We start from the raw sequence: 13,227 nt of genomic DNA on the forward strand, positions 1-13,227 counted from the left end.
TCTTTTGCATGAGAACATTAAGAAAAAGTTATAGTGAAAGTTTTAAAATCACACACTTCACAGGTGGAAGTGGACGAACCAATACAATTATAACCATTACTCTACAGTGTATACTACTGTAAACCATTCTGGTTGTAAAGGGGACACCATCAAATCATTTTTAAAAGTAGATTTTATATTTTTCTTTTTAAGTCTCCAGTGCCTTTTGGTACACATTGGTTCCCTACTCCTTCCTTCCGTTTTCCCTTCTATTTCTAACTGAGATGACATTAACATGGTCATTTTTATTTATTGCCTTGTTTGCATACCTTTCATTATCAGTATCATCAACCATACCAGCAGAGTTGATAGCAACTTGTGCTCCCTCTATGGACTTAGGCCAATCTGCAAATCATTCCACATGGGCAGACCCTTGCACTCATGCAGACTTCAGTGAGACTCTATGTGGGTACAGGGGTCTGTACTGGGCCAGCACTCACCTCTCGAGAGTGCCCCCTTCTGGTACGGTGTGTCTGCAGTCTTTCAGTTCTGGTGACCCCTTTCAGTGGTTCCCAGGTGGTTTTCCAGTGACTCAGCCCTCCGCTGTGTATCAGAACGGACCCCTTCTGAGGTATACAGTCCACAAGGGGCCTGTCTCACCACCCCATGGCTGGTGTCTCTTTAGCCCTCCCTGGCCTCAGTCGTTAAGTAATCCTGGCCCTGGTATGGGGTCATATCCCCAGAACTTCCTTTCTGGAGACACTATCTTCCTGTGGCCCTCCCCGGGCTCAGTCCTTACTCAGTCCCAGCAGGCAGCCAGGAGCTCCTTTGTTGCTCCCCTGGTCCCTGCCCACATTGAGCTGTCCGTGGTTCTGTTTGCCAGAAGCTGAGAATGGGCAACAGGGGATGGATCACTTGATGATTACCTGTTCTGTTCATTCCCTGTGAGGCACCTGGTATTGGCCACTTTCAGAAGACAGGACACTGGGCTAAATGGACCTTTGGTCTGACCCAGTATGGCCGTTCTGATGTTCTTTTTCTCAGCAAGGTCAAATGGAACACTAGGATTTCATATGGGATTCATGATTTCCAGAGAGATGTGCCCTCATATATAGAGGTGTTCAAATTTGGTATCAAAATTTTGTGGCTTGAGCTCATATTTAATTATTACATATAGCTGCAGACTCCTACTTCTACAATGGTTATGTGTGTGCTTCTAAAAGAAAGGATATGAACAACAAAAAAACCGCTTTAAGTAAACCAGATCTCTTATATGCAGAAGTAACAATATGGCTTACATTTTAACTCAGTATACTAATGTCTTAATTAACTAAGTGATTTTTGCATTACATGATCTTTAAGATTTTTGTGTGATTGATTTGTTTAAATTACATTAACACATACAATATAATTATACAATACAACATAATTATAAAAAGAAACCAACTGTACTTTATAACATGTAAATCAGGATACTGTTAGGTCAAACTAGCTGATCAAGAGTCAGAAGGAATTTGAGCTTACTGGAAAGGTTATAATGTTCATATATGTAGATGGTACACAAGAATTTATCCCACACACTATACATCAAAATCATCAACTCACTTGGCAGATGATATGACAACTGAGTGTTGATCAGAATTGAGGATTTTTGTGAGATGAGCAGCAACTGAATCCTCATAAGCAGATATCTGAAAATGCAGCAAAAATGAGTCTTCATATTCCACCCGTGTTAGCATTTAACACAAAGTGGTAATTATATTCCCAGATAAGTGGGATTACTTCCAAAATATTAGATCTACACTTAGTGCAGAAAGGTCAGATGCTTCCCTTTAGCTGCAATTTAATATTCAAAATCACAGTGACTGTGAGATGTTGAATTAGAGTTCTCTCTTTTCTGGATAAAAAATTAATGATAGTTATTTCTGTGCTAAAAATCCAGTTAAAGGTTTCCTTTAAGTTATCACCCTCCATAGCCAACAATATCATCCTATTTTTCTAGATGATGGTCTGAACAGATTTCAGATCTATAATAGTCAGAATCTTTTTTCCAGAAAAAAGTGAAAGATACCCTGCAACTAAATCAATGGGTTGGGAATAAATCACAGTTTTAGGGCCAGCTTCTGACATCCTAATTAGTACTGAACAGTACCTCATTCCACAAGTTGTCCCACTGAAGTGAATAGGGTGAGCAGTGGAGTATGGGCTTCTAAACTGGTATAATACTATCAAAGCCTAGCCCTTAGTGAATAAACCATTTGTGACAACAAACCATTTGTCACCAAGTTCTGCTTGGCCTTCATGTAGATGCATTCAGGGAAGAGCACAGAGACCTCCCATGCCCCCCGCTTGCACAGTCTGCGTAAGGATCACACAGAACTGCACCCCCTATGCTCAGGGAGGGCGTAGGGAGGCATCATGGACCAGAACCATGTCCATAGACCTCACCCTGCACCAGCATGTAGGAGAAGCAAACTACACCTTAATAGCATATGATTTTTCTCTGTGCACCAGTGAGCCATTCTGCCTCCTGACACTCTCTCTAGGGTGGTGGAGCTCCACGCTGTCCCTAATGGTGGGCAGTCCATATCAGGTATGGATCTAGCTCTTAGTTTAAAATCTAAGTTCTGCTTCAAAATGACTGTGTGCTCTTGAGATTTAAACATTAGTTACTTGGGTTTCCATTCATGACTGGAATAAGTAGAAATATAATTCCTTCTTTTCCTTTATCCACCCACCTTAGCTCCAGAGCTCTGATATGAAACATCTTTAATTTTAAAGAGAAAATAAATAAAATGTAGCATGGGAGAACAAACACTGATGTCTGAGCTCCCAATGTGGCCCAAATGAAATGGTTATGATGACAATGAGAGAGTGTGTGTGTGTGTGTGTGTGTGTGTGTGTGTGTGTGTGTGAATATCTACCATTTTAAATCAATGCTGCAATTTGGTACAACACATAATGCAAGATTGGTCCATTAGTCTCTACTGTTTCAAATACTTAAAATTCAGTTTAACCCAAACTAAACCATACAGAAAATATTAATATGCGGGGGAGTTCAAGGTGTCCAAAAGAAAACGATCCTTTATATTCAGAATACTTACAGTTAGCAAAATGGCCTATGGTATCTAGTCTCTAAATACTAAGATTACAAGTATTCTACAATTAGTTTCTTTAGCTTTAATTGGAACTAAATTTAACAATTTCATAGGAAGATATAACTGGAACATTCCATACATTTTCTTTTTCTTAACTATAGAAGATGAAGATGTATTTGAAGGCACTGACTGTTCTACAAAATGTTAGAAGAATACCTAAACTCTGCAGTGCATTACTGACATCTATCCCACTGGTGACAGAGTTGTGTGGCAAAGGACCATAGGTATGGGAAATACAGGTGCTCCGCTCCTGGCCACCAGCTGCCATCAGCCCTGCACCCGGGGTCCCCTGGCTGCCACCAGCCTTGCACCTGGGGCTCTGCTCCCATCCCCAGCTGTGGTCCCAGCCTTGGCCCCCTGACCCCTGTCTGTGTGCCCCCCTCCCAGAGCCACAACCCTGCTCCTGGCCCCAGCTCTGTGGGGTAGGGAGAAGAGGTAAAAAGTTGGGGGATCCCTGGCTTTCAGCACCCTCACTGTAAAACGTGTTCCAGCACCACTGCAAAAGGACAGGAGAATTTCAGCTGTTGGGACCCCAGCCTCTCTGCATCTCAGTTATCTAATGAGCTCCCAGAGTTTAACAACTCCTGACTATCCAAATAGATTTGGTACTGTTTGAATGGTTAAATTAATCAGCAACCTACTAATTAATTTCTGTTTCTCAAGCATTCTCAAGTGAAGATTGATAGCTGCATGGAATCTTGCAGGAGGGTGACATTTTACCATTTCCAGACATAACTACATTTTTATACCACATGAATTTAATCACAACACTTCATTCCACCCCCAGATCGATGCTACAATAGCAGTGAGGTAGGCAGCTAGTTTGAAAGCTGTATTAGGATATTTGGAGACTTCTGAATGGACAAAAAGGGGAGAGGAGAACATGAAGTCCTGTAAGGCACTTTCATCAGGTCCAAAATGCCTTTATTCTTGGCAAGAAAGCAGATTCCTTCCCAAAAAACCTCTCATTTAATTTTTCCCAAATTCAAGATATACTAGTAAATGTTTGCTTTTACAAGAAAATTATTGCACTGTTGGTATGAGTTATTTCTGATCCCTCTGATGAGGACCATCCACTCACCTCACTCTTTTTTGGAAAAATCATATGAAATATTTTAACCAAGAAATGGAAACCTTATTATATACTTATGACATGAACTAGATCTGACTTAAAGAGCAATTAAAGAGACTTCTTATTTCCTGTATCACTTCTCAGAACTGTTTTCGTTATCTTTTCAGTGTTGTCACTCAAATCGCTAAGTGTATGCAAAATAAAGCTTCACCTGACATTCCCCAGATTCCTCTTCTGGAGTAACTTGAAGAATAGAAGGCTTTGATGGTAATTTCAGTTCATATGACATTATACTCCATCTGAAGGAAATAGAAGCAGCAGCTTTTGAAGTTTTCCAAATTATCAGAGTCTTCTAAGAACATCCACAAAACAAACACTTCCACTTGTCAACAGAAAGAAAATTCAGTGACCAATTACTAAATAATCACACACATAAGGGGTCTTTCCTGGAGTTTTCAGCCTCAAAAAGGATTTCACCCTGAGCATGCTGAACAACAAAAACTCTTATTAGAAAGTTAGTGGGAGTTGTGAATTATCAGCAAGTCTTGAAGTCAAGGCACTGAGCTATGAGAATTCGTTGTCATCTCACAACAATTCACTGTTTAATTATTTAACATGTATTACCTACGATATCCAAATTACTTCCTGTATAAAAACTTCCCATCAACTTTCATTATGCATCAGATACTTATAGCAGGTAGTGTGGTGCACTGGATACGACTCTGGATTGGAAGTCAGGAGACCTGGCTAGTATTCCCAAATTCTGCTACTGACCTACTGTGTAACCTTGGGAAAGTCACTTCACACCTCTCAGTAACCCCATCTGTAAAAGAGGACTAATGATACTTACTTTCCTTTCTAAAACACTTTGAGATAAGAACATAAGAATGGCCATGGTGCGTCAGACCAATGGTCCACCTAACCCAGTATTTTAGAGTAATTTTGTATAGTCTGCAAACTTTGCAACTTCACTGTTTACCCCTTTTCCCAGATCATTTAGCAATATGTTGAGCAGCTCTGTTCCCAGTGCAAATCCTTTGGGAACTCTGCTATTTACCTATCTCCATGTGAAAACTGACCATTTATTCTTTCCCTTTGTTTTCTATTTTTTAACCAGTTACTGATCCTTGAGAGGACTGTCCCTCTTATCCCATGACTCCTTACTTTGCTTAAGAGCCTTTGGTGAGGGACCTTGTCCAAGGCTCTCTGAAAGTCTGAGTTCACTATATCCACTGGATCACCCTTGTCCAAATGTTTGTTGACTCCCCTCAAAGAATTCTAATAGACTGGTGAGGCATGACTTCTTTTTATAAAAGCCATAATGACTCTTCCCCAACATACCATGTTTATCTGTGTCTAATAATTCTATGCTTTGCTGTGGTTTCAACCAATTTGCCTGGTACTGAAGTTAGGCGTACTGGCCTGTAACTGCAAGGATCACCTCTGAAGCTGTTTTTAAAAAAATTAGTGTCACATTAACTATCCACCTGTCATTTAGTATAGAGGCTGATTTAAGTGATAGGTTACGTACAATAGTTAGTAGTTCTGCATTTTCACATTTGAGTTCCTTCAGAACTCTTGGGTGAATACCATCTGCTCCGGGTAACTTGTTATTGTTTAGTTTATCAATTTATTCCAAAATCTCCTCAACTGACACCTCAATCTAGAACAGTTCTGGGACAACGAATCTTTATTAATACCAACTTCTTTCTGGCATAGCACAGTATTGCATAGCACTGACAGTATGAAACTGCTAAAACTAAAATGCCTCAATATATGCAAAAGAAAGCAAGCAATTGCCAAAAAACGACCTTGGAAACAGTCTATGGAATTTATGGGGAGAAGTGACCAAGTTTTTTTTAATTAAAACAGAAAAAAGTGATTTATTAATAGTCTTCTAGGCACGTTTCTGAATGCCTACATTAAAGTTATTACTAAGGATCAATAACAAGAACTTTTTTATGTTGTAAAATGATTAAGTGATCAGATGAGGAGTTCACATTAAAAAGGACTCCTGATTTTGTGTGAGACATGGGAATGGGGGTAGTATGTAGTTATTTTATAATATCCACATACATACACACACGTGTACAAAACACATATACACACTAATAAACAATAGGGTATGATGTCTTCCTTGGATTGTCAGCACAGGCAATTTGTTTTTTAAAAACTCAAAGATCTTCCTTTGCTATATGAATGAACACAGCTGGCATGCAGCTCTCATGCAAAACAAGGAAGAGGGAGAACAGTTGCTTTTGGACCAAGAAAGTCTTAACAAAACTAAGAAAATGAACTCAACTGGTGATGGGTTTTGTTAATGTGCTACCTTTTAAGCTGTTTAAACAAACAACAATTAAACCGCTGAGAAAGAGTTTTAGGCCATTAGAAACCCAGGCAAATGTTTCTGAAATTTGTCACAAATACACATACATACTTATATTTTTACCTGTCCAGCATTTTAGTGCTGGCTCGTTCTAACTTTTCCAAAATCTGAGGAAGTTGTGTGTCATCATCACATGACCCTCCCCAACCAAGGACACGGGCAAGATCATTTCCAGTACCAAGGGGAAGCACTCCCAGCTGACACTGAAATACAGCAAAAGAACAAATCTTTTATTGCAACTAAAAGAACTGGAAGCATGAACTAACACAAATGTTTCAAGAAGCAAATGTTAATTATATAGCTGATTACTAATTCAAACCTGTAGGTCAAATCCTATGGTCTATATTCAGTTCAAATTTCCCAGCAACTTCAGTGGGAGTGTTGATTAAGTAAGGACTACAGGATTTGGCCCTCTCTCTACCTACCTACCTACCTATCTGTGGGAAAAGGGAGAAAAAAAAAGTAAGTACATACACTTGCCTGTTTGTGCAAGCTGAGTTTATCAATTTCTGACAAAACCCAACCAACGCTTCCATCTCCACCACATACAAGAATCCGGAAATTGTCAAACTTCTGAAATAACCGTAAACTGAAGAGAAAATGCAACTGGTTAGAATTCATGCCCATTAATGGATATTCAGTGAAAATGCCTGTGGGGTACATAGGTGCCTGCTTTTGCTTTTATGATAATAGGGATGTTGATAAGTCCAACTACTTCACCATATGTAACTTATACGTTGTCTGTTATAATATACTCTACCACATTTTCTGGGAAATAACATGCAGAATTTTAATGAAATTTTTCCCTTTAAGATATCATGCACAGTTTTCAGGTTTTTTAAAAATGAGGTTTGTCAGAATACTGGGCAAACCATAGAGTCCATGCTCTGAGAATGCAAATCAAAGTCAGATGTTTGAGGCACCATGGCAGTCAATGGGAGTTTTGCACCAGTAAAGGTTAAGTAATGACTGCAGGGTGTGGTCCAGAATGTGGATGTCCCTTGCCAACTTGTGACTTTTCTAAACCAAAGGAAAATCAATGACTATACATGACATGGTGCTCATGAGTATATAAGGCAAACAGAGCGAATATATTTCATACTGGATCTTCAAACAATATCTTGTTTCTACTCATAGACTTTACCTGCCTCCAGTTCCTTCAGTTCTCCAAATTCTGCCAAGATATACAATACAATACTCTCCGTAGGGGATAAAGAAAAGGAGGACAGAGGAGACAGAGAACAAATGGAAAGGAGAGACTAAGAGGAAAGGAGAAGGAGACATGAAGAAATAGAGATCAAAGAGGAGAGAGAGCAGGAATGGGAAAACTAAGAGAAAATAAGGGGAGAAATACTAACAAAATACTGATTCTTTAAATGATAAAAATAGGGCTGGGTATTTTTGTGCATTTTTTTTTCCAGAACATGTATCATCTTAGCATTATTTCTAAAAGAAGCATATAATGTGAATGTCAGATTTTTGAAAAGTAGTGGGAGATAGATATATTAGCTCCAGGCTAAACAAATCCCTGGTACCAGGATAAGTGAAATGGCAGCCGCTCGAGGTCAATTAAGACACCTGGGGCTAATTAAGAACTTTCCAGAAGGCAGGGAGAAGGCTAGGTTGATTGGGACACCTGAAGCCAATCAGGGGCTGGCTGAAACCAGTTAAAAGCCTCCCAGTCAGTCAGGTGGTTGTGCATGTCAGGAGCTGTGGGAGGAAGTTGTGCTGTTGGAGAAACTGAGAAGTACACACCATATCAGGCACAAAGGAGGAGGCCCTGAGGTAAGGGTGAAGTGGAGCTTGAGGAAGTGAGGGCTGCTGTGGGGGAAGTAGCCCAGGGAATTGTTCATGTCATGTTTCTAAAAGGTCAGCTACCATAGCGGATACTATTAGGGTCCCTGGGCTGGAGCCTGGAGTAGAGGGTGGGCCCGGGCTCTTTCCCCCCGCCACTGCCTCCTGATTAATCACTGAGACTGGGAGACAACAGAGACTGTGCAAGGAAGGATAACTTCTCCTCATCTCCCTCGCTAGCTTATGATGAAAATGGCTCAGTAGACTGTGACCCTTGTCCCTAGAGAGAGAAGGGTTATGTGGACGGTCACAGTGAGCCTCTGAGGCTAATGAAATCTGCCAGGAAATGCGGGACCTACAGAGGCAAGGACAGAGCTTTGTCACTATATATATATACACACACACAAACACACACAGAGAGAACATGAAAAAGTGGAGTAAGAGGCTAATTAAGATGAACTATTATCAGCAGGAGAAAAAAACTTTTGTAGTGATAATCAAGATGGCACATTTAGACAGTTGACAGGAAGCTGTGAGGATACTTAACATGGGGAAATAGATTCAATATGTGTAATGACCCAGCCTCTCCCAGTCTCTATTCAAACCCAAGTTAATGGTATCTAGTTTGCACATTAATTCAAGCTTCCCGATGTCAGATTTGTGTCCATTTATTCTTTTGCACAGAGACCGTCCGGTTTGGCCAGTGTACATGGGGGGAGCGATAGCTCAGTGGTTTGAGCATTGGCCTGCCAAACCCATGATTGTGAGTTCAATCCTTGAGGGGGTCATTTAGGGATCTGGGGAAGAAATTGGGGATTGGTCCTGCTTTGAGCAGCGGGTTGGACTAGATAACCTCCTGAGGTCCCTTCCAACCCTGATAGTCTATGAAGTGTTTGACATTTCTAATGAAAATAATTAATCTTGTATAATAGGCAGATGTATATTCAAAACAAGACAATATTACTTATCTCAAACAGTGTTTGGAATCACAAAGCTGATGCCAAAATGATATTTGCCATGCCAGGAACAGAAATAATCCTCCAGAAGCACACTATACAGAGAATCAGATTTTGCCTTTCTAATAGCTGAAAACAAGAAGTTATCAGCATCACCTGATAGACCAGGTGCCACAGACCCCTGTTTGGGAACCACTGCCATAGTGAATCACCTCCCAACTTTAGTACTGTGTCAAGTATTTAAACCAAGGTGCTTTTGAGATACAACTTTACAAAAACCTCAGACTTTTAAAAAACTTAAGATTCATTTTTCAAATTTTCATCTCTCAAAAATGGCTTGTCCAATTCAATTGAAGCTTCCTCTCTTTTTCCTCTGGCAAGAGACCGCTGTGAAATATTAGGTGGAAAGGATGTTTAAGTTAAGTCTGGATCTAAATTAGGGTTATGCTGGAAAGTGACAGGTTTCAGAGTAACAGCCGTGTTAGCCTGTATTCGCAAAAAGAAAAGGAGTACTTGTGGCACCTTAGAGACTAACCAATTTATTTGAGCATAGGCTTTCGTGAGCTACAGCTCACTTCATCCGATGAAGTGAGCTGTAGCTCACGAAAGCCTATGCTCAAATAAATTGGTTAGTCTCTAAGGTGCCACAAGTACTCCTTTTCTTTTTGCTGGAAAGTGAGTTACAGATATAGATATAGAGAATATAAATATGGATACATGCATTTTTTATTGGGGGGGGGGATTTTTAAATTTTTATCATAGAAACATAGTTCTGCACGTAAGTGCTAGAACTAGGGGTGAGGGGGTAGGGTAGCACCCCTGCCTTGTAGTGGTTTCTATTATATACAACGTTTACACTTTCATTCAATGGCTCTCAGCACTCCCACTTCTGCATCTTTAAAAATGTAAAATCAATATATTCACTTGGTGTTACCTGACATGACTAGGCCATTTAATCACAAAGCAATATTTGAATGGAATCGGTTTAGATCACAAACATTTGTATATAAATTTAGTATTTTATGAAAGCATTGAAGTAGCTTGAAATATAGCAAAGACTGGGCAAGTTTCCCTCCTATATCTCTACCAATTTACTTAAACCTTGTCTTGCATTACCTCTGCTATTTCAGTCCTGGCTTTGTCTCAAACAAAGACATGATAAATTCTGCATAAAGCTCACAGAATAACTCATTTGCATTTGTGACCTAAACTGTAACCTGAATTTAGGTCTCTAGTAGTGAAAAGCTATTGTACTTAACCAACCACATGATTTCCTACAGTATTTTCAAAGTGCCATTTGTGTCCAAAATTCTAAGGGCAAGTCTACACTACAGCGCTACATCGGGGCAGCTGCACTGATCCAGCAGCACTGCGGTAGCATGCCTGGTGAAGGCGCGCTATGCCAATGGGAGGGCGTTCTCCTGTCAGCATAATTACTCCACTGCGGTAAGAAGCAGAAGCTATGTCGCGAGAGAGCATCTCTTGCTGACATAGCACTGGTGTGGACAGTGCGAAACTTGTGTTGCTCTTGCAGGGGCTTTTTCACACCCCTGTGTAACGTAAGTTAGATCAGCTTTACCGGTAGTACAGACCTGCCCTAAAGCTTTTTTAGAATATTATTCTAAAGCTATTTTAAGACATTACAGAAATAGTTACACATACATATTTCTGTATATAGATATTCACAATGAGCTGCCAATCAGGGCTGAACTGTATGTTGAAAATACACACAAAAAACAACAAATTTCTTTCAGCTGTGTATAATGCCCTGATTCAGGAAAGCACTTCAGCATGTGCTTAACTGCTTTCCTAAATCAGGGCCTTAGTAGGTATGTCTACACAGCCTGTGGCAGATCAGCCCCCTCCCTGGGCTTCAGAGCCCGAGCTCCAGCCCCAGTCAAAACTTCAAAGCGCTGTCTACACAGCTATTTTTAGAGAGCTAGCACAAGCTACACAAGCCCCAGTCTGTCACTGCTGCAGGCTGTGTAGACACAGCCATAGAGACCACAGCCTGGAGCTAGCCAACAGTCCATGAGAAATATGAATAAATCTTTAATTTCAAGTGAATCTTTATTAAATATAAATAAAATCCTACACACCCACAGAACTGATAATGAAGTTACAGGTGACTGGTGTTTTAAATTTTTAACTTTATCCATTACAAATGTTAATAGGAAAGCAAATATCAGAGATTTGTAAAAAAATACTATAATTAGGGAACAACTGAGTCACTTTGTACTCAATTCCCTTTGAAAAGGCTTGCTCAAGATTGCAAAGTTCATTACCCTAAATGAGGTCCTCCATTCATTAAATCAAACACCTGAGCTGGATTTAGCGACTGTTTGAATCGACGAAGAAACTTTACTCCCTGATTGTCTCCACTCTTTGAGTTAACAAAAACTAAAAGAGGACTGGCACAGGATGGCGGGCATGTGGCTTTCCAGAATCCTGTGAACAAAGTTAGAAAGAATGAAATAAATAAGATCTTTATATATGAACACATTCAAGAGAAATCACGAGAAAGAGGAGGAAAATGGATGAAAGGACAAAAGGGATGCTATCATATGATGCATAATGCAAAAACGGAATTGAGTATTAGCCTCAAGGAGAATAGCACTGTTATATTAAATCTACTTCAAATTTACTACTTTGCTTTTTGTCTCCTGGATTTTTACCTGAATTTTTTGTCTAAAGTTAGCAAAACACAAAAGAAAATAGCTTTATTTTCCACAGCAAAAATGTGGGTTGATGGAATGTTGCAATTTTTTCCAGCACACATCACCATACCATCAAATACGTTTTCCAGATATAAAACATAATTTTTTCTGACTTTTTTTTAAAGCTTCCATTAAGTTGCACCAGAGTGCAGTAGTGTCAATTGAGTCCTCCAATCTACAAAAGTTCCCATTCCCACCAAATCTAAAAACCCCCATACATTTCCACAAAATGTTATATTGTTAAATTACTCCCAACTGAGACTTTGCATGAAAACTTTTATTTCAGACTGAATTCATACAGCTGAATTATAATGGAAGGACAGAACAACACACCCTTATGGTCTAATCCAAAGCTTACTGAAGTCTTTGCAAGACTTTCAATTGATTTCAATGGGCTTTGGATCAGGACTTTAGTAAACAGTGCTAATGGACAGTGTTGTCATGAAAATCACATTCACTGAGGGCCCAATGGGAGTTATGGATACTCAGCACCACTTTGAATCAGGCCATATGTGGCCAGGTTTTGACTCTCATTTCAGACAAGAATAAAGCAATTATCTCTTTTTAATTGTCTAAAAAGAAATCTGAAAGCTAAAAATCTTATCAGTTCTAATGAATTAAAAAAATGGACTTTGAAAGTATAAGAAGTTTAATATAATTCCACTTTCTGTTAATGCATAATTTAAAACAATATTTTTTAATGGTAAGCAATCTAATTGCACTTATAATGAAAGCAATCTTCTTAGCATGAATAATAAATAGCAGCAATTTCACTGCTTCAGCCAAAGACATTAGACAGCAAGTTCAGAGTCAGTGAACATCTCCAGTATTCAGTCATTTATATCAATCCCATACAAAAAAAAGTGCCTAACTTAGAGGTAAGGTAGTTGGGTTGCATATGCCACCAACACAAAGTATAAAAAAAAATATAATAAAACAGTTGTTTCTCAACACTCCACTCAACAATTCATCTTCCCAACCTCAGCTTCACCTTCTTTCCCACACCTACAGTCAAGCTCATCTCTGTCCCGAACAAGCAATGCGCACCTTTCAATTTTCACTACCTTTAATGGTGATCTGTTCATGTTTCATGTTTCTGATTAAAATAAAATTTTGATAGAAAATGGAAACTATTTTTTTTATCCTCAAAAACATCAGAAGAGAG

General features: G+C 39.4%; 1 protein-coding gene across 4 annotated transcripts in view; it reads right to left on the reverse strand.

Annotated features, from left to right (window-relative positions):
- DGKH (diacylglycerol kinase eta) overlaps positions 1 to 13,227 on the reverse strand; it is a 265,194-nt gene that overhangs the window by 63,638 nt on the left and 188,329 nt on the right. For 3 of the 4 annotated variants that reach the window (XM_075128739.1, XM_075128731.1, XM_048851305.2), the window contains exons 10-14: positions 11,631 to 11,793; positions 7,070 to 7,184; positions 6,659 to 6,798; positions 4,421 to 4,508; positions 1,585 to 1,670 (exon numbers count right to left, since the gene is read on the reverse strand). In XM_075128739.1, the coding sequence (XP_074984840.1) occupies positions 1,585 to 1,670; positions 4,421 to 4,508; positions 6,659 to 6,798; positions 7,070 to 7,184; positions 11,631 to 11,793 (592 nt within the window). The remainder of the gene's footprint in view (positions 1 to 1,584; positions 1,671 to 4,420; positions 4,509 to 6,658; positions 6,799 to 7,069; positions 7,185 to 11,630; positions 11,794 to 13,227) is intronic. The other variant, XM_075128734.1, reaches the window with a different exon arrangement.

This window comes from Caretta caretta, chromosome 1 (genome assembly GCF_965140235.1).
Source record: "Caretta caretta isolate rCarCar2 chromosome 1, rCarCar1.hap1, whole genome shotgun sequence".
In the NCBI taxonomy this organism is placed as follows: domain Eukaryota; kingdom Metazoa; phylum Chordata; order Testudines; family Cheloniidae; genus Caretta; species Caretta caretta.